At 46.4% G+C, this 20,283-nt stretch overlaps 1 protein-coding gene across 8 annotated transcripts in view; it reads right to left on the reverse strand.

Moving 5' to 3' along the window:
- SETX (senataxin) overlaps window positions 1–18,430 on the reverse strand; it is a 93,792-nt gene extending 75,362 nt beyond the window's left edge. Inside the window, exons 1-6 of one of the 8 annotated variants that reach the window (XM_082696053.1) lie at window positions 18,266–18,430; window positions 8,747–10,030; window positions 8,504–8,610; window positions 7,264–7,374; window positions 6,727–6,895; window positions 930–1,113 (exon numbers count right to left, since the gene is read on the reverse strand). In XM_082696053.1, coding sequence (XP_082552179.1) covers window positions 930–1,113; window positions 6,727–6,794 — 252 coding nt within the window. In that variant the 5' untranslated portion in view covers window positions 6,795–6,895; window positions 7,264–7,374; window positions 8,504–8,610; window positions 8,747–10,030; window positions 18,266–18,430. Of the gene's footprint in view, window positions 1–929; window positions 1,114–6,726; window positions 6,896–7,263; window positions 7,375–8,064; window positions 8,409–8,503; window positions 10,573–18,265 lie in introns of those variants that run through there. The other 7 variants (XM_082696055.1, XM_082696059.1, XM_082696057.1 and 4 more) reach the window with 7 other exon arrangements.
- Window positions 18,431–20,283: the final 1,853 nt, after the last annotated feature.

Consider the following 20,283-nt stretch of genomic DNA (forward strand, 5'->3'; position numbering starts at 1 on the left):
AAATAAATAAAATCTTTAAATAAAAAAATACAGAAGTTTAAATAGTAAATATCACATTAGATTTGAAGAAAACAGTCATTAAACAAGGCCACTTTTAAGATATGAGTACATACAACTTGAGATGTGTAAACACTGAGTTTTGCTAAAAATATTTCAACATCCCTTATCAAAAGGTAATGATATGGAGCCTGGATGGCTCAGCTGGTTAAGCCTCCAGCTCTTGATCTCAGGGTTGTGAGTTTAAGCCCTAATCTGGGTTCCACACCCACTCCCCCAAAGAGGTAGGGGGATGAGAAGTTGAAGCGTCTCTTGTCAAAGGCAAGATCAGGCCTTCTCTGTCTGCACTTCCACGGCCCAGCCACAGATACGCACCTTAAAACATTAGCTTTAGCGTAAAGACGAGTTAGGTTCATAACTAGGAAACTCTGTAAATGCAAAGGTTTCCTCAACAGATTCGTAAGTAATCAGCCTCTCCTCCTTTCTATACATCCATACCTGACTCTACAGTCTGGTTGTGTTTTTCATGTAATAAACCAAATAATCAAAGCCACATGTTTTAAATTATATGTTTTACTTTGTTTACTATGACCAGCAAACACACCCTTAGAAGTTTATACCATTTACCCATTAAAAAATGAAAAAAGAAAAAGGAATCAACCAATAAAATAACCCAAGACATTCAGATACATGAGAGTAAAACTACCGAATATACAGACTTAAAAACATAAACTGAAAAAAACCCATACGTCATTTCTTAAGGTTGTTTTATATCACAATGACTAAAAGTGAAGGATCATAAAATTCTGCTTTAGGTTTCCATTCAATTCCATCCATCAATCCTGGCTCCTGAATGTTTCCAAAAGAGTTGAGGTTTCTCCTCTTCGTTGTTACCAAGCTCTGAAAAGTACTGTCCATCGGATGTAAATTACCTCATGCAGGAATGGTAAATCGTCCCTTGCTCTGTGGTATTCGGCCACACACTCTAAGCAATAGCAGAGGTCTTCGTCAGCTGTTTGAAACTCGCCGGAGTGGGTCCTGGACGCGTAGCGCTTCAGGAAGCCAACGGTGGAAGTGCCACCGGGCGTGCACCAACAACATGTGCTCATTCTGCACCTGCATCCAGAAAAGACAACCTCTAAACACTAAAGAAAAGTAACAACACTTCAGGCCTCTTCTGTGGGACTCTCCTCTCCAATTTAAAATGTGCCTCCGCCACATCGAGAAAGTCCTGCTGGCCAGCTTATCAATTACTGCCTAACCTCAAATCTAAACCCACTCTGAAAAACTTTATCTTTGACACATAAAAAATATGATGAAATGAAAACACTCTGTTACTAAAAAACATCATGCAATACACAACTGTACATAAAGCAAGTTCAAAACTGTGTGGTACGGATAGAAAATTACAGAGACAAAAACTTGTCAATGCCTTCAACGTATAGATTTCGGAGTTTTCTAGTGATGTGCTGGAGCCAAGTCAAAAGTTCGGGGAACCTTTACATTCTTAGAAGACATTTTTCCAGAAATTCATGGAAATATAAATATCCATTAAGTATTAATCGATACCAATAACAAAAACACAAGAGACCTTTCCCTGATTTAGAAAGTACAGATACAAGAATCTGCACACATTGTGTATGAACTGCTGCCCATAACCCACTGCAAACTGTATTAACTACAAATGTCAACCTATTGCTACTAAGTTTGATATTTAATGATTTTTTGACTATCTGCAACTTTTGGTTTGTATAATACCATCACAGCCTCCACCATCCAAACTCATGTGAAAGGGTTAAGCTAAACTAATTTTCCAAACCCTACCAGTCTCAAAAAGAGCAAAGTAACAGGACGGTACCAGGAACAGGAGGAAATCCCAAGAACCAAACCCATCAAAGGTTTTCATAAAGATACACAAATGAGGAAGGTTTATCAAAACTACAGACAGCATGGAAATGCGTGGATTAGCAAATAGTTCAATGGAGGCCAAAATCCAAAGAGATCTCCAACTCCAATTAAATGTAACAAAAATACGATACTATGTTTTTATCCCTAACTAAATGCATATAAAAGTAAATACGAAGCTTGCCATCAGTAAACAGTGTGTCATGGCTAAACATGGCTAAAAATACAAGGGGAGCCTCCAAATACCATAAAGAACTCAAAATCCAAGTTTGTGGGCATGTCAAAGAAATAACTGCAGCCAACCTGAAAGAGCTCTGGATGGCCAAAGCTGAAACAATTTGATCAACAAAATGAACAATGTGTAACTGTGGATTATAACCCACAGCACAGATGCACCTGAGTCTACAGGGATAGCAATAAATGACTGCATGAACTAACAAAGGCGGGAGACCAACCTTTCTTACAGAAGAATTCCAAATAATACCTACAGATACTCTCCATTCCAAGAGGTGGAGCTTAATCCCACCCCATCTTGAGTGTGGGCTGGACTTGCTGACTCACTGCCAAAGAAGAGAGTATGGAAAGGGAGATACTGTGACATGACAGTGGAGACAGCTGGCAAACACACAATCAAGTAATCGAGGCTCACCTCACTGTAGCTGATAACCCCTCACCTAATGTACTGAGGAAGGAACTTCAATTGTAGGACTCTTCTCCAAACCACCCCGCTTCTGCGCATGAGAAAAACATGAGACAAACCCAGAGTGCCAATTGTCTACACAGCTATCAGCCAGTCTGTAAGAAGGAAGAAAACCACACCCAAGAATGAAGCAAATGTTCTTTCATATGGAAATGATTTATTGGGAACTGGGCCAGAAAAATATCCAAGCCTCATCTTCAGACATTTGACCTTAAGGGAATTCAAGCTGGTATAGTCACTTTGGAAAACAGTGTAAAGTTTCCTCAAAAAGTTAAAAATAGAGCTACCCTATGACCCAGCAATTGTACTGCTGGGTATTTACCCCAAAGATACAGACGTAGTGAAAAGAAGGGCCATCTGCACCCCAATGTTCATAGCAGCAATGGCCACAATAACGAAACTGTGGCAAGAGCCAAGATGCCCTTCAAAGGATGAATGGATAAAGAAGATGTGGTCCATATATACAATGGAATATTACTCAGCCACCAGAAAGGATCAATACCCAACATTTGCATCAACATGGATGGAACTCAGGAGATTATGCTAAGTGAAATGAGAGAAGATTATCATATAATTTCACTTGTTTGTGGAACAGAATAAATAGCAGGAAGGACAATCAGGAAAAGGAAGCGGGAAATGAAGGGGGGAAATCAGAGAGGCAGACAAACCATGAGAGACTATGGACGCTGAGAATCAAACTGAGGGTTGAAGAGGGGTGGAGGTGATGGGTATTAAGCCAAGTGATGGGTATTAAGGAGGGCACGAATCGCACGGAGTACTGGGTGTCATATGCACAATGAATCATGGAACACTATATCAGAAACTAATGATGTACTGTATGGTGACTAACATAATAATAAAAATTATTTTAAAAAGGAAATTTGACCTTAAATTAACTATCCAACAAATATAAAATATCATCCTATATAAGGTGAATCAAGTTGTAAACCCAACTGTAAACTATACACTAACAGCTAAGTCCATTTCATAACTGGATGTGACATCTTCCTCAAGAAAATGACAACTGGTTATCAGGACATAAAAAAGCCCTACCTTTTTTAATGTGTAAAGCACAGATATGCATAAAGTCCATAAAAAGATATATAATGTATTGGTGGTTTAAAATTCATGGGATATTCACAGGAAAGAAATGTCTAAAACATTTATTTTCAGGGAGGGAAAGGGAACAATAAAAGGTTAAGAAACACGGCCAAGTCACTGAGTATCTAGATATGGAAACCCAGTAGCAGGATGTTTTTGAATGCATTATCATCCTAAAACTCAAGAGTGAAAAAATCTCTGCTAACAGGAAATCAGTGACATCTTGACAGAAAGTGTATTTCACCACTGAGGGTTTTTTGGCATAATGCCAATTCCTAAAATAAGCTGATTTTTAAAAATTTCTTTCCTTATTTTCTTCTCATATCGTTGATTGAAAAATTATATATAAATAAATAAGTAAAATCAAATACATGCACTTGTCTTGTGAATTTTTTTAATTTACTGAAGCACTAACTATGCTTTCTTCGTGCTTCTGTAAAGAAGTCAGGGTGACTTTCAACATTAAAGCTGAAAAGGACATATAAAAAGGGACATTTAGAAAACATACAGAAAAGGACACTAAAAAGGAGAAATCAAAACTCATTTAGAAGAAAATTTCACTAAGTCCTAAATTAGGAGCTTCCAAAAAAAAAAGAGCAAAATAAATAAATAAAAATAATGTGAGTTACACAGGCCTCACCTGAAAAATAGAAAAAGTCTGCTAATTCAGCTGGAGAGTCTGACTCTTTCCTGACCTAATTCTAATTCAATTACATCCTACAGCCTGCCCATGTGTGCAGCAAACTAGGGAATACCAGGTAACATAATGGATACTGTGGTTTTGCAAAATATAAAAGTATTTTATTCAAGGAAGAATTCCTTATACCTAAAACGCCAGTAACATAAATACTATGAAATTCAAAGTCTGCAGAAGCTGTTTTCTTCCGGTGATCTCATTCAAAGTGGGGCGTGAACTTAGAAGATCTAAGATCTGAGAATAGAAAGTGAAACTCCTTGAAATTTCTCAAACATCATCAGTTGTGTCAAGCAGGATTTATGCAGTCAATCAAAGCTTTGAGGAAAAATTTAGGATCTGAAGTACAAATAAGCTAGTATAACTTTAAAATAACACTTAACGACAACAAAAAAACCCTTTCTGTTAAGAAAATTAAGGAGTCGGGACGCCTGGGTGGCTCAGTTGGTTAAGCAACTGCCTTCAGCTCAGGTCATGATCCCAGCGTCCTGGGATCGAGTCCCACATCGGGTTTCTTGCTCCGCGGGGAGCCTGCTTCTCCCTCTGACTCTGCCTTCCACTTTGTCTGCCTGTGCTCGCTCTCGCTCGCTCTCTCTCTGACAAATAAATAAATAAAATCTTTAAAAAAAAAAGAAAATTAAGGAGTCTTCCTTCACTCACTCAGAAAGCTAGCCTAGCCTACTTCCATACCCCAGAAAGCAGAGCTAAATTTTCTTGCCTGTCATGAATGCCATGGGCTCTAGAATACAGAAAACAGTGTGACAAAGCATGTCAACAACAGAAACAGTTTCTAGGATTCCTCTCAAGGCCATAAATAGATGGTTATGTCGCCAAATCTGAAATCATCACTGGCCTGATACTTACACCAAAAAAAATCTAAATGAAATATGTTTCGGGGCGCCTGGGTGGCTCAGTGGGTTAAGCCGCTGCCTTCGGCTCAGGTCATGATCTCAGGGTCCTGGGATCGAGTCCCGCATCGGGCTCTCTGCTCAGCGGGGAGCCTGCTTCCCTCTCTCTCTCTCTGCCTGCCTCTCCGTCTACTTGTGATTTCTCTCTGTCAAATAAATACATAAAATCTTTAAAAAAAAAAAAAAAGAAATATGTTTCTTTTAAGGGAAAATGGAAGATAGGTGACCATAAATCCTGTTAAGTTTTTGCACAACTCAGGTCCTCTGAAAGTCAGTTTTGTTGATTTTGTCGGTTTTAACTGCTTGGAATCCATTACTGAGTCAGAGACGGTTGTGGTGTCCAGGGACCCCTCTAACTGCAGAACAGAAATAAGAGCTGTACTCTGGGCACCACCAGAAAGAGAGCAGATTTGTCAGAAATACAGGATGCTTCACCGACTTTCCAGACTTGCCCTGAGGATACCTTTCTCAGTATTAGCTGGCCAGAAACTTCAAAGAGCAATCACTTCCCTCTACCCTTCTCAGCTAAACTTCTTGAAAAAGTAATCTAGATTCACTTCCTCGACTCCTTGGCAATCTGGCTTCTACGCACACATTTCACTGCGTTTCTTCCAATAGTCCCTAATAATCTGTCTTGGCAAATCCCAGACGTTCTGGGCTCGCCTCCCCTGAAGCATATGGAATACCCACCATCCGTTCTTCAGCTAGGACGACATACCAACCTTTCACTTCCTCCACCTCATCTCCTTCACAATCACTTACTCTTTCCTCCCGAGTTTCCAAAGGCTTGCCTCAGCACTCCTCGCTCGACGTCCTCTTTCTGAGTGACCTAACTCAAACCACGCTTCCACTACCACCTGTAATGAAGCCACCCAGGGACCGAGGATGCAGCTACCACTCTCGGTGTGAGGATTCACTCTAACGGAGCCACTCAATCAGTGGCAGCTCAATCAGTAACCTAACCTAACCTACAGTTTCTAGTCAATATCCAACCTGGCGAAGCCAACCTCTCCTGACAGCCACCACCAAAGTCAAAACAGAGTGAGACCCGCCCCTTACATCTGTTATTCACCCTGTGTGCGGACATTAGGATCCCTTCAGTGCTCAAATCAGTTACCTGGTAATTATCCTGCAGTTTCCCTCCCTTAACCCCCATCTTCATGAATTCCGTAAAGTCCATCTCCCTTCTCGTCCCTGCACTTTATTCTCAGTGACACTGCCACCGCCTGAGTAGGATGAATATATTTTCACCATCTGTGTGGATTACAGAAACCTAAGTATCTTTGCCTGATTTCATCCACCACCAATAGTATTTCCTCCAAAATGCGGGTGAAGGGCAAACCAAAAACCGAGTTTTGCATTCTTACAGTCTGGGGATAAAGTTCTAATTTCTGACCTCCCCAACGGAAGGCCTCCCTAACCTGGCTTTGGCATTTCCTGCCACTCTCCCTCCCTTGCTCCTCCGAAAACGCTTCGTGGTATGTGGCATCCCCTGCCTTTGTACAAGCTCCTTCAACTGCCTTCAACATCCGCCTTTCATCCCTCCGCCTGGTTCTTCACCCGCAATGCACACCGGAGTCACCAAAGGAACTAAGAGAGGAGATAAGTAAAATTCAGATTCCATGTTTTAAAGGAACGTCCCCAGTGATTCTGATAAAAAGATCTGAGGGCTTCTGCCCGCCGGGCGACCCGAGTGTCAGCACAGCCCTGGGCTTGTCGGGAAGGAGCCATCCGCTCCGTCTGCGAGGACTTCCCCGCTGTCCTCTCGGGCCTGGCACGGGTTTCCACGCCGGCCCCCAGCGCTCACCGGGCCGGCTGACTTGGCCTCCCACCCCCACGGGCTCCGTCCTCCCCAGTCCCGAGTCCGTCAGGGCAGGTTTCTACTCCAGCGCTTCACACGTGCTAAGGGGCGGGAAAGTGTCCTAAACGTTTCTTTAAAAAAAAAAAAAAATAAATACCTGGGCTAGCGGCCTACAGAGAAGTGATGCTCAGCCGCGGCTCCGAGGCGTCCTCGGGAGCGGGACAGGACTTGCTCACACAGACCCAGACTCCGCCCCACGAGAGCATTTCTGGAATAAGACAGAAAACGTCCTCTCAGGCCAGGGAAGCGGAGGCAGACGGCACCGGCCTCCACCGGCTCGGGCTCGGGCAGGTCCGGCGGCCGGCCGCGGGCAGCGCTTCCGACTCCGCAGGGGAGCGGCGGGCACGGCGCCCGACACCGTCCCCCGGTCCGGACAGCAGGCCAGCGAGCCCTCGGGCCGCCAGTCTCTTCCTCACCGGGGCTTCTCCCCCCTGCCAGCCCCGCGCCCGGGTCCCGCCGGGCCGAGCGCGTCTTCGTCCCCTCGCAGCCCCGGCAGGCGGGGAGGCGGCAGAGCCCCTCCGCCGGCCGCGGCGCCTCCAGGCCGGGAGACGGGCCACCCGGGACCCGCACTCCCTCCGGAAGGGGAGGCGGTCTCCCGCGAGCCCCCGACGGCTCCCCGAAGAAACGACGCAGCGGCCAGAGCGCAGAGGACACGACGGCGAGGGAGGGGCGGGGGTCCCGACGCCCGGGCCCCCGGGTTGCAGGCGGCGCCCGCGGGCTGCTCCCGCCTCCCGCGCCGCGGCCCTCCTGAGGGCAGCCGCCCCGCTCGCGCCGCCCCTCCCCCACCCGCCGGGCCTCACGCGCCGCGGCGGTTACTCCACGCGGCCCCGCGCGCACCAGTCGCGCACGAGCGCTCACGCCCGCCGGGTCGCGGCCTCGAGCCCGCCGCTGTCCTCACCCCGCTCCGCCTCGCGTCGGCCGCTAGCCCATCTCCATGCCTCGGCTCAACAGTCGGCCGAGGGCGGATGCACGGGCCAGCACCCCGGCGCCTCCGTCCCCACTCGGTCGCCCAACCCGGGGGCGCCGCGCGCGAAAGCCCCGCCCCCCCCGCGTGCGCGCGGCGTCGGACCAACGCAGGCCCCGCCCCGACTGCCGCGGGCTTGTTTTGGTGCGCCGAGGGGCGGGGTGTAGGACGAGGCGCACTCGGGCTCCGCCGCGAGGCCGAGACGTTGACGCCACTTCCGGGCTGCCGGGCTCGGCCAATGGAGAGCGTCCGTGTTGAGGAGGGCGGGGCATCGGCTGCGGAGCGAAGAACGCAGCCCCGCCCAGGGCTTGCTTCCGGTAAGGGCCGCACGCCGGCCCTCAGCCCCGAAGGGCTCGGGCTCCTACGCTCTTGCCTTTTTGGTTCCGTCCCTTGTCTTCTCTTTCCGCGCCTCAGGTGCTTCAACACGGTGTGCTACAGATCGAGAAGGACTTTTTTCCCTTTTTGGTCGCCTTTAAGTACCTAAAATATAATGATACGTAATCAGCACCTACTTGGGGGCTTCGCGGCCCCTGGGACTACAGAAAAAGGATACCCGAGACTCCGCAGGGACAGCAGCCACCAGCACCGGGAAGCCCGCCCGGCTTTGACCGCCTACCCCGGCCTCGGAGGCGAGGGGGCGTCCCCCTGCCTCCCCTCACACGGCGGAGGCGGGAACGGGCCGCAGTGGCCGCTGCCAGACGACGCCGCCGAGGGCCGGAGCGGCGGCCTCCGCGCAGGGGCCGTCCCCGAAGACTGAATGGGCGCGGGGGCGTGCGCGGCCGGGGAGACCCTCCCGGCGGGGGGCGTGGCTCGGAGGCCCCGCCCCCCGCGCGGCCGTTGTGGCCCCGGAACCGTCCCCGGGCCGCGCGACGGCGCGAGGCGCGACTGTTACCCGCCCGGATTCTCGAAGCTTCGGGCCGCCCCTCCCCCGCCCAGGACCGTTAGGCGGGCGTCGCCGTTACACGCGTGTGCGCGTGTCCCCGCGAAGGGACGGCCGGGGTTCCTTCGGCGCCGACGTCGCGCCCGTGGTGCGGCCCTGGCTTCTCGCGGAAGGCGCCGCCCGCCCCCCGGCACGGCCGGGCGGACGCGGGAGGATCACCCCGGTGTCCCCCCGAGTCCCGAGCGGGGCCGGGGCCCCCGGCGCGCCCGCGGCTTCACTTGCAGGGCGGGAGGCCGGGCTGGGGCAGGTCTGTGAGCGGCCGCGTGCGGGTCGCGAGGCGCGGGTTCGCGGGTTGAAGGAGGCACCGGCCCGCGGAGGCGGGAAGTTCCCGAGTCTCGGCCGCCGCCGCCTCAGTCCGGCCGCCGCGCTCTCGCGCCCCGGGGCGGCCCGCGCCGCGTGTGCGGCTCTCCGGCTTCGCGACTTCCCCGCAGGTGCGGACACGCGACGCCGCGTCCTGTGACACCCGGACCCGGGGCGCGCCCCGGCCCCGGAGCCTGCGCGGCTGGCGGCAGCCCCACCCCCCGTTAGGAATACAAAATCAGCAGTAAAATGAGTATTTGGAGCGACTCGCACAAACTATACGTTTTTTAAACAGACAAAACCCACTAAAAAAAAAAAAAAAATCCCTCCCCCAAGAAACAAACTTCAAACACAGCTCGACTGAGATTGTGGGCTTTTGCCTCACGCACTTGAATTGCCTCAACCATAGGTCGAAGCTCACTGTCCACCGCGAACACAAAGGGAACGCAGGCTTTTTTCGCGCCCGGGGGGTGAAATTTTATGAAGAGTTTATGAAAGTTTGGGGGCGCCAGGGTGGCTCAGTGGGTTAAGCCTCTGCCTTCGGCTCGGGTCATGATCTCGGGGTCCTGGGATCGAGCCCCGCGTCGGGCTCTCTGCTCGGCGGGCAGCCTGCTTCCTCCTCTCTCTCTGCCTGCCTCTCTGCCTGCTTGTGATCTCTGTCTGTCAAATAAATAAAAGTTTATGAAAGTTTGGGGGCGCGGCTGGCTCAGTAGAGGACACAACTCTTGATCTGAGCTTGTGCATTTGGGCCTCACATTGGGTGTTGAGATCCCGTAAAATCTTAGGGGCGCCTGGGCGGCTAAGTCGGTTCAGTGTCAGGCTCCTGATTTTGGCCGAAGTGGCGATCTCAGGATTGTGAGACCAAACCCCAAGTCCGCCTCTGTGCTCAGCAGGGAGTCTGCTGGAGAAAAATTTTCTCTCTCTTCTTCCTTTCCTTCCGCTCCCTCGATCTCTTCTCTCTCTCAAATAATAAATCTTTTTAGAAAAAGGATAGGGGTGGGTGTCGATGATTCAGTCAGTTAATCATCTGCCTTTGGGCTCGGGACACAATGTCAGGGTCCTGGGATTGAGCCCTGCGTGGGTCTCTCTGCTCACTGGGGAATCTCTTTCGCCCTCTTACTCTGTGTGCAGGTGCACTCTCTCAAATAAATACATGAAATCTTTAAATAAATAAAAGCTTAAAAATAAAGTTTATAAAAGTTTCAAATTAATAATTCCATCTGATAATGTCATCATGTAAATATTTAGGACTGTCAAAATTACTACCAACTTTTATTTTTCACACATGACCTGTAAGATTCCAGAGCACATAGTTTCTGATGTAGTGACTGAGTCTAAATATTTAAGATTGATGACACATTATTATAAGGTTGTCATAGATGCTCTCATCTTTAGAAACATATTGTAACTTTTATATGTCAGTATTTTATGTCAAAATTTCAATACTTTGGAGTGCCTGGGTGGCTCAGTTGGTTAAGCATCTACCTTCAGCTCAGGTCATGATCTCAGGGTCCTGGGATCAAGCCCTGTGTTGGGCTCCCTGTTCAGCAGAGAATCTGCTTCTCCCTCTCCATCTGCCCCTCCACAAACCCCCACCCCAGCATGCTTGTACTCTCTCACACATGCGCTCTCTCTCAAATAAATAAAATCTTTTAAAAAAAAGAATTTCAGGGGGCACCTGGGTGGCTCAGTGGGTTAAGCCGCTGCCTTTGGCTCAGGTCATGATCTCGCGTCCCGGGATCGAGTCCCGCATCGGGCTCTCTGCTCGGCAGGGAGCCTGCTTCCTCCTCTCTCTCTCTCTGCCTGCCTCTCTGCCTACTTGTGATCTCTCTCTGTCAAATAAAGAAATAAAATCTTTAAAAAAAAAAAAAAAGAATTTCAGTACTTCTGGCATGGCTGGGTGGCCAGATGGGGGTCTGACTCTTGGTTTCAGATCAGGTCATGATTTTAGGGTCCTGGGATCAAGCTCCATGTGGGGCTCCATGCTGAGTGGGGAGTCTGAGATTCTCTTCCTCCCTCTAACCATCTCCCTGCTCAAATGCTCTCTCTCTCTCTCTAAAATAAATCTTTTTTAAAATTTCATACTTTCTCCAGTGTGAGCATACACTCATCCTTCATCATTTACATTATCAATAACCCGAGAATCTTTTACTCATTATTTCTACTTGAAATTGATCTCTTAATGAATTACTGAATTTTTTGTTATAATTTCTACCGATTTCAACATTATTCATCTTCCCTTTTCCCTCATAATCCTTTTTTTTTTTTAAGATTGATTTATTTAGGGGCGCCTGGGTGGCTCAGCGGGTTAAAGCCTCTGCCTTCGGCTCAGGTCATGATCCCAGCGTCCTGGGATCGAGCCCCACATCGGGCTGTCTGCTCCGCGGAGAGCCTGCTTCCCCCTCTCTCTCTGCCTGCCTCTCTGCCTACTTGTGATCTCTGTCTGTCAAATAAATAAATAAAATCTTAAAAAAAAAAATTAAAAAAAAAAAAGATTGATTTATTTATTTGACAGAGATCACAAATAGGCAGAGAGAGAGGGGGAAACAGGCTCCCTGCCAAGCAGAGAGCCCAACACAGGGCTCGATCCCAGGACCCTGGAATCACAACCCGAGCCGAAGGCAGAGGCTCCAACCCACTGAACCACCTAGGCGCCCCTTCCCTCATAATCCTTTAATTTTTGTCAACTTTATGTAGTTTATGTGAAGTTAGACACAATAAAATACAGAGATTCTAAGAGCACAGTTTGAGGACTTTTAACAACTCCATAATTTCATGTAACCAACTCCAAACATGATAAAAAAAAAAAAACCAAACTTTTTTTTCATCCCAGAAAGTGCCCTTGGAACCCTCTTTAGTAATTCCCTTCTCCACACTCACCCAAATGGAGCTGGAGATCTCATTTATATCACCTTACCTATCACCATAGATTAATTTAGTCTTTTTCAAACTTCTTTTTTGGGGGGAGGGGCAGAGGGAGAGAGAGAATCTTAACCAGGCTCCATGCTTGGCGAGGGGCTCAAAGTCACAACCTTGAGATCATGACCTGAGCCGAAATGAAGATTCAGACACCTAACTAACTGAGCCACCTAGAACTCTAGGTGCCCTTAGAACTCTTTTTAATGGGATTATATGTTATGCCCTCCTTTCTCAGTCTTCTTTTGTTCAACATGAAGTGTGTGAGGATCAGAGATGTCACTGCATGTATCAGCAATTCATTTTCCCTGTAGGGTATGATATCGTTAAATGAATATACCACAATTTTTCTCCCTCATCTACTGATGGCTACTGGGTGATTTTAAGTTTTCTGCTATGATGAATAAAACTGTTATGAATATTACTGTACACGCCTTTCAATGTACATGTTTTCATTTAACTTGAATCAATAACCAAGGAGTGGAATTGCTGCATTAGAGGGTGTGTCTTTATAATGTTACGAGAATTTACAATCCACTTCCTGAAGCGATTTTACCACCTTACATCCCTATAAGCAAGTGTAAGATTTCCGGTTTCTCCACTAAATCTTTTAAACTTCAGTCACCCCACTGGGTTAAAAGTGTACCTCGTTTGTTTTTTCCTGATAACTACTGATGGGGAATATTTTGTCATGTGCTTCTTGGGAATTTGTATATTTCTTTGGGAATTGTCTGCATGAGTTCCTTTGACCATTTTTTTTTAAAGGACTTAATTTTTTTAGAGCAGTTTTAAGTTCACAGCAAAATTGAAAGTACAGAGCTTTCCAATATACTCACTGCGCCCATATATGCATGGTCAGCATCCCTCCCCAGAGGAGTACTTGTTACAACTGATGAACACACACGAATACATCATTATTACCCAGAGTCCAACATTAACACTGAAGATTCACTCTTGGAATTGTCCATTCTACCCAGCTTGGACAAATGCATAGACAGATACGCCTCATTATATCCTAGAAGGCTTTCACTGCCCTAAAAATCCTCTGTGCTATGCCTTCTCTTCCCTCCTCAGTCTCAGCCTTGCCAACCACTGATCTCTTTATTGTCTCCATAGATTGTCCTCTTCCGGAATATCATATAACTGGAACCACACAGTATGTAGCCTTTCAGATTGGCTTCTTTCACTTAGTAACGTGTATTTAAAGTTCCTCCATGTCTTTTCATGTCTTGACAGCTCTTTTTTTTTTTTTTTTAAGCACTGAATAATACTCCATTCTCTGTATGTACCACAGTTTCATCCATGAACCTCATGAAGAACCTCTTGGTTACTTCCAGGTTTAAGTAATTATGAATAAAGCAGCTACAAACATCTATGGGCAGGTTTTTGCATGGACATAACTTTTTAGTTCATTTGGATAAATATCAACAGTGCAACCCCCGGATCCTGGGCTAAGAGCGTGTTTAGTTTTGTAGGAAACCACCCACCTGTCTTTCAAAGTGGTAGTGCCATTCTCCAATCCTACCAGCAATAAATGAGAGTTCACGCTCCACATCCACCAGAATCTGGTGGTGTCCGTGTTCCAGATTTTGGCCTAACAGTTGTGTAATAGCATCTCATTTTAATCTGCAATCCTTTGATGACATAGGATTTGCAGCCTTTTTTCATACATTAATTTGTAACCTGTCTATCTTCTTTGATGAAGTGTCTGTTCAAGTCTTCAGCACATTTATTCATTAGGTTACTTTTTCTTATTTGTTTGTTTGTTTGTTTGTTTAAGAGAAAGAGTGACAAAGAGCGAGAGTAAGGGAAGGAACGGGGGGGGGGGAGAGGAAGAATCTCAAGCAGACTCCCAGCCGAACACGGAGTCTGGCAGAGGGTTCAATCTCTTCACCCTGACGTTGTCACCTGAGCCAAAAACCAAGTCGTATGCTCAACTGAGCCACCCCGGCGCCCCTGTTTGTTTTTCCTTATTGTGGAGTATTAAGAGGTTTGCATATATGTTGGATGACTGTTCTTTGTCAGTTGTGTCTTATGCAAACATGCTTTCTGAGTCTGTGGCTTCTCTTCTCACTCTCTCTTTCTTTCTTTTTTTTTTTTAAGATTTTATTTATTTATTTGACAGACAGAGATTACAAGTAGGCAGAGAGGCAGGCAGAGAGAGAGGAGGTAGCAGGCTCCCCGCTGAGCAGAGAGCCCAATGTGAGGCTCGATCCCAGGACCCCAGGATCAGGACCTGAGCCGAAGGCAGAGGATTTAACCCACTGAGCCAGCCAGATGCCCCTCTACTCACTCTTTTGGTATCATCTGTTGCAGAGCTGAGGTTCTAATTTTAATGAAGTCCAGATTATCAATTATTTCTTTCAGGGATTATGCCTTTGGTGTTGTATCAGAAAAGTCATCACCATACCCAAGCTCATCTAGGTTTTCTTCTGTGGTATTTTCTAGGAGTTTTATAGTTTTGCATTTTATATTTAGATCTATAAACCATTTTGAGTTAGTTTTTGTGAAGGGTGGAAGGTCTCTGTCTACCTCCATTTTTGGTAGGGGGGAATGTCCAAGTTGTTCAGCACCACTTGCTGAAAAGACTGTCTTTACTCGATTGCGCTGCTTTTGCTCTTTTGTCAAAGATCAGTTGATGGGTCTGATCATTTAGGAGGATCTATTCCTAGGCTCTCTGTTCCGTTCCATTGACCCACTTGTCTATTCTCATACCAGCATGATACTGTCTTGATTACTGCAGTTTTATAATAGTAAGTCTTGAAGTTGGGTAGCATCAGTCTTCTGACTTTGTTCTTCAGTATTTTTTTTAAATTTTATTTACTTGTCAGATAGAAAGCATGCACAAACAGGGGGACTGGCAGGCAGAGAAAGAAGCAGGTTCCCCACTGAGCAAGGAGCCTGATATGGGGCTTGATCCCAGGACCCTGAGATCATGACCTGAGCTGAAGACAGATGCTTAACCCACTGAGCCACCCAGGTGTCCCTGTTCTCCTTTGGTATTGAGTTGATTATTCCGCATCTTTTGCTTCTCCACATAAACTTTAGAATCCGTTTGTCAATAGCCACAAAGAACTTGCTGGGAGTCTCACTGGGACTGCATCGAGTCTATAGACTGACCTGGGAAGAACCAACATCTTGACATTACTGAGTCTTCCTATCCATGAACATGGACTACCTCTCCATCTATTTGCTTCTTTGATATCTTTCATCAGAGCATTTGGTTTTCCTCACAGAGACCTTGTACATATTTTGTTAGAGTCATACCAAAGCAGTTCACTTTTGGGGGTGTTAATGTAGATGCTGTTGGGTTTTTATTGTCAAATTCCACTTGTGCAGTGCTGGTTTAAAGGACATCAATTGACTTTTGTATATTAACCTGAATCCTGCAGCCCTGCTATAATCTCTTCTTAGTTCCAGGGCTGTTTTGGTCAATTATTTTGGATTTTCTAGATAGGTGATAAAGTCACATATGAACAAAGATGGTTTTTTTTTCCTTCCCAGTCTGTACACCTTTTATTTCCTTTTATTGCCTGAATGCGTTAACAAGGACTTCCAGTATGATGTTGAAAAGGATGGTAAGAAGGGACATCCTTGCCTTGTATCTGATCTGAGTGGGAAAGCCTTCAGTTTCTTTCTTTCTTTCTTTTTTTTTTTTCCTAAGATTTTATTTATTTATTTATTTATTTGAGAGAGAGAGAGAGAGAGAGGGCACAAGCAGTGGGAGCGACAGGCGAGAGAGAAACAGACTCCCCATTGAGCAGGGAGCCTGACACAGGTTTCGATCCCAGGATCCCGAGATCATGACTGAAGCCAAAGGCAGACACTTAACCTACTGAGCCTCCCAGGTGCCCCAGCCTTGAGTTTCTCACCATTGAGTGGGAAAAGTTACTTAACTCTTTCCTCTGGCTTCTTTCAAAAACTTTTATCTTTCATTTTCTGTGATTCAAAAATAATATGCCTAGTTGTAGTTTTTTGGCATTTATCTTCTTGGTGTTCTCTGAACTTCCTGGATCTGTGATTTGGTATCTGTCATTAATCTGGGGGAAATTCTCCATCATTATTTCAAATATTTCTTCTGTGCTTTTCTTTCTTCTTCTGGTAGCCCCATTATGTATATGTCAGACCTTCGTAGTTGTCCCACAGTCCTTGAATACTATTTTTCAGTCTCTGTTCTCTTTTTCAGTTTTAATAGTTTTAATTGCTTTATCCTCAAGCTCAGATTCATTTCTCATTTCTCCTACTAAACCCATCAAAAGCATTCTTCATTTCTTTTACAGTGGTTTTGTTGTTGTTGTTAGCCTTTCTTCTTAGTTTTTTCTTAGGATTTCCACTTCTGTACTTACATTGCCCACCTGTTCTCAAGCTATCTCATTATCCTTTACAGCCCATAGCATTTTAATCATAGATGTGTTATTTTTATTTTTTTAAGATTTTATTTATTTGAGAGACAGAGAGAGCATGGTGGGGGGGAGGAGCAAAGGGAGAGGGACAGACACTCTATCAAGTAGGAAGCCCAACATGGAGCTTGATGGGCCTTGATCCCAGGACCCAGATGATGAAAGATAGCAGGAACCGAGGTAGACAGAGATAAGCCCCCCCCCCAACACACACACCCAAGAAGAAACCACCATTAAAAGGATTTTACCACCCTGGAAGGAGCCCTTTCCGCAATGGTAGATAGGTGACAAAAAATCTGATTGGATGACAGCACAGGGAAGGGTTAATCTGATTAAAACAGCCGCCAATGGGGCGCCTGGGTGGCTCAGTGGGTTAAAGCCTCTACCTTCAGCTCAGGTCATGATCCCAGGGTCCTGGGATCGAGCCCCGCATCAGGCTCTGTGCTTGCCTCCCTCTCTCTCTGCCTGCCTCTCTGCCTACTTGTGATCTCTATCTGTCAAATAAAATAAATAAAATCTGGGACGCCTGGGTGGCTCAGATTGAGCAGCTGCCTTCGGCTCGGGTCATGATCCCAGCGTCCTGGGATCGAGTCCCACATCGGGCTCCTTGTTCCGCAGGGAGCCTGCTTCTTCCTCTGACTCTGCCTTCCACTCTGTCTGCCGATGCTCGCTCTCGCTCGCTCTCTCTCTCACAAATAAATAAGACTTTAAAAAAAAAAATCTTAAAAAAAAAAAAAAAAAACCAGCCGCCAACAAGTCCATACAATCCCCTAGAGCAGAAACTCTGGTGGGAACCGGTTCAGGCCCCCTCACTCCTTGGGAACTTTGTTCTGTCATTTTGCTGTCTCCCAGTACATCGCTCAATAAACCTTGCTTTGCTGCCCAGCGCTCTGTCTGGTCTACATCTTCATTCTTTGAAGCAGGTTGACCAAGAACATGAGCACCAACAGAGTAAAAATTCTGTAAGACATACCATGACCTCAGCCAAAGTCAGATGCTTAACCGACTAAGCCACCCAGTGCCCTAATCATAGCTTTTAAAAAAATTCCCCATCTGTTAGGTCCAAAATCCTGGCCATGTCTAGTTCTGAAGCTTGCCGTCTCTTCAAAAAATTGTTTTTCCCCTTTGGTATGCCTTGGATTTTTTTCTTGACACTGGGGTCTGATGCACCGTGTATGCCCAAGGGCTGTAAAAAGGCCTTTAGTAACGGGATGACAAGGTGTAGGGCAAGTGTTCTAGAGCCTTGTGGTTGGGTCTCAGTCTTTTTACGGAGCTTCTACCACTGACTGTTAACTTTAAAAAGTGTTTATCATTTTTTTCTTCCCGTTAGGAGAGGATGGCCAGAGTGGACTGGAGGTGGGCATTCCCCTTCCCCCAAGTTGGTGGAACTGATGGGATTTGGGTCTTGTCCTTCCTCCAGGTCATTTAGGTGCTGGTATGACCCAGGGCAGATTAGGCTCCTACAAGTGTGTCCTGAGGGCAGGTCACGTGAGAACAGGGTGCTCTAGTGTATTTCACATTTGGTTCCTTTTCCCTCCACCTACTGGAAGAACAAGGGGCTTTTTCCTCTGATACTTACTGTGAAAGCCTGGTCAAGCTCCCGGAGGCCGATCTCATCAAACTGTGGGGGACCCCATGAATCAGTGCCCAGGACTTTGTAATCCTCAGTTGTCCACACCGCGCCTCCGGTGTTTCCTCGGTCACAGCGGCCTTCCCACTCAGCGCTTGCTCCCATGGTGATTTCTGTTTGTGGTTGCGGGTCATGGAAGCTGTTACTCTATTTGTCTGTCTCTCTAATCTTTGAGGCAGCATGTTGCCTATGTCCTCCTCTCTCTCCCAGATCCCAGAAGAGCTGCTGATTTTTTAGTTGGTTCAGGTTTCTACTTTCTAGGCCGGAGCAGTGGTTTCTGTAAAGCTTTTCTGGCGAGATAAACACAACAACAGGCAAAGCGGGTGCAAGGCAAGATTTATTAAAAACACTCTCCGGCGAAGTTTCAGGGCTCAGGAGAAGGGGAGCCAGGAAAGTTGCGCCGGGAGGAGGTGGGCACCCTTGTTCCGAGACTCTGGAAAGCAGAGTGGCGGAAGTCACGCCCAAAGCAGGGAGGAGGGGGTTTTAAGGGGCCTTGAGGGGAGCTCAGGGGTCTTTTGGCAAGTTTCCCTTATTTGGATATTTCGCCTGCTCACCGGGGTCCCATTGGTCCACGGGAGCCCGGGGTGGGAGGGTTTTCAGATTCCTGCTTGGGTCTTTGTTCTCCTGTCCGAGCTCAGGTTTTGTGGCGGGGACTTTCGCCATCTTAAGTAGCCCTTTCTTTCTGCCAGCCCAACAGATTTCAAGCTCCTTCCTTACCTGTAGAACTGGACTTTGTTACAGGTATTTGCCTCTGGGATTTTCTCCTGCCTGTCGCTTACATTTTTGTTTTCAATAGTATCACCAGTGAATGTAAGTTTTAAATTCTGATGAAGTCCAATTTACCAACTGCCTCTTTAATGGTTAGTGCTTTTTGTGTCCTAAGAATTTATAAAGATCGTCTTATGTTTTCTGCCGGAAGTCTTGTAATGTTAACTCTTTTTTTTCACTGTGTATGCAATAAAGTAAGAGTCTAGATTTCCATTGTTTCCAATGTTTCCCGTGCTCAGAGGGGGAATGACAGCTGTAGATAACATCGTTTAAAAAAAAAAAGGCTCAAATCACACTTTAAAACCTAGAAAGAGCAAAGAGAAGGGCACTTTGGGTGGCTCGGTTAGTTAAGTGTCTGCCTTTGGCTCGGGTCGTGCTCTCAGGGCCCTGGGAGTAAGCCCCACATTGGGCTCCCTGCTCCGTGGAGAGTCTGCTTCTCCCTCTCCTTCTGCCCCTGCTCCTGTGCTCGCCCTCTCTCATTCATTCTGTCTTTCAAATAAATAAATAAAATCTTAGAACAACAACAACAACAAAGAAGAGGAAAATGAAGCCCCAGTTAGTAAGGGAAGGAAATAAAGAGAAGAGAGGTGAGAAATGAAAAAGAAGAGAGAAAAGTAACAAAACCAGAAGTGGATTCTTTGGAAAGGTTAACAAAATTGGCAAATATTGAGCTAGCCTGACAAAAAAGAAGACCCAAATCATTAAACGAAATGAAAGTGGGGACATTAACACTGACCTTACAGACGCTGGAAGGTGCATGAGAATACTAAGAAAATTGCAGATAACCCTGATGCAATGAACAAATTCCTGAAAAGAAAAAGAAAAAAGAAAAAAAAAAAAAACCAAACCCACAAACTTATCAGAACTAACAAGATAAAATAGAAAGTCTGAAAGACCTTTAACATTAAAGAGACTGAATTAGTCCTTTAAAACCTCCCAAGAAAGAAAAGTCCAGGAACAGATCACTGGTGAATTCTACCAATTTTTTTTTTTTAAGATTTTATTTATCTGTCAGAGAGAGACAGAGAGAGAGCACAAGCAGGGGAAGCAGCAGGCAGAGGGAGAAGCAGACTCTGCTGAGCAAGGAGCCTGATGTGGGACTTGATCCCAGGTCCCTTGGATCATGACCTGAGCTGAAGGCAGACGCTCAACCAACTGAGCCACCCAGGCGTCCCTTTATCAAATGTTTTCTTTTTTTT

Source organism: Mustela nivalis (assembly GCF_964662115.1).
Source record: "Mustela nivalis genome assembly, chromosome: 13".
NCBI lineage: Eukaryota > Metazoa > Chordata > Mammalia > Carnivora > Mustelidae > Mustela > Mustela nivalis.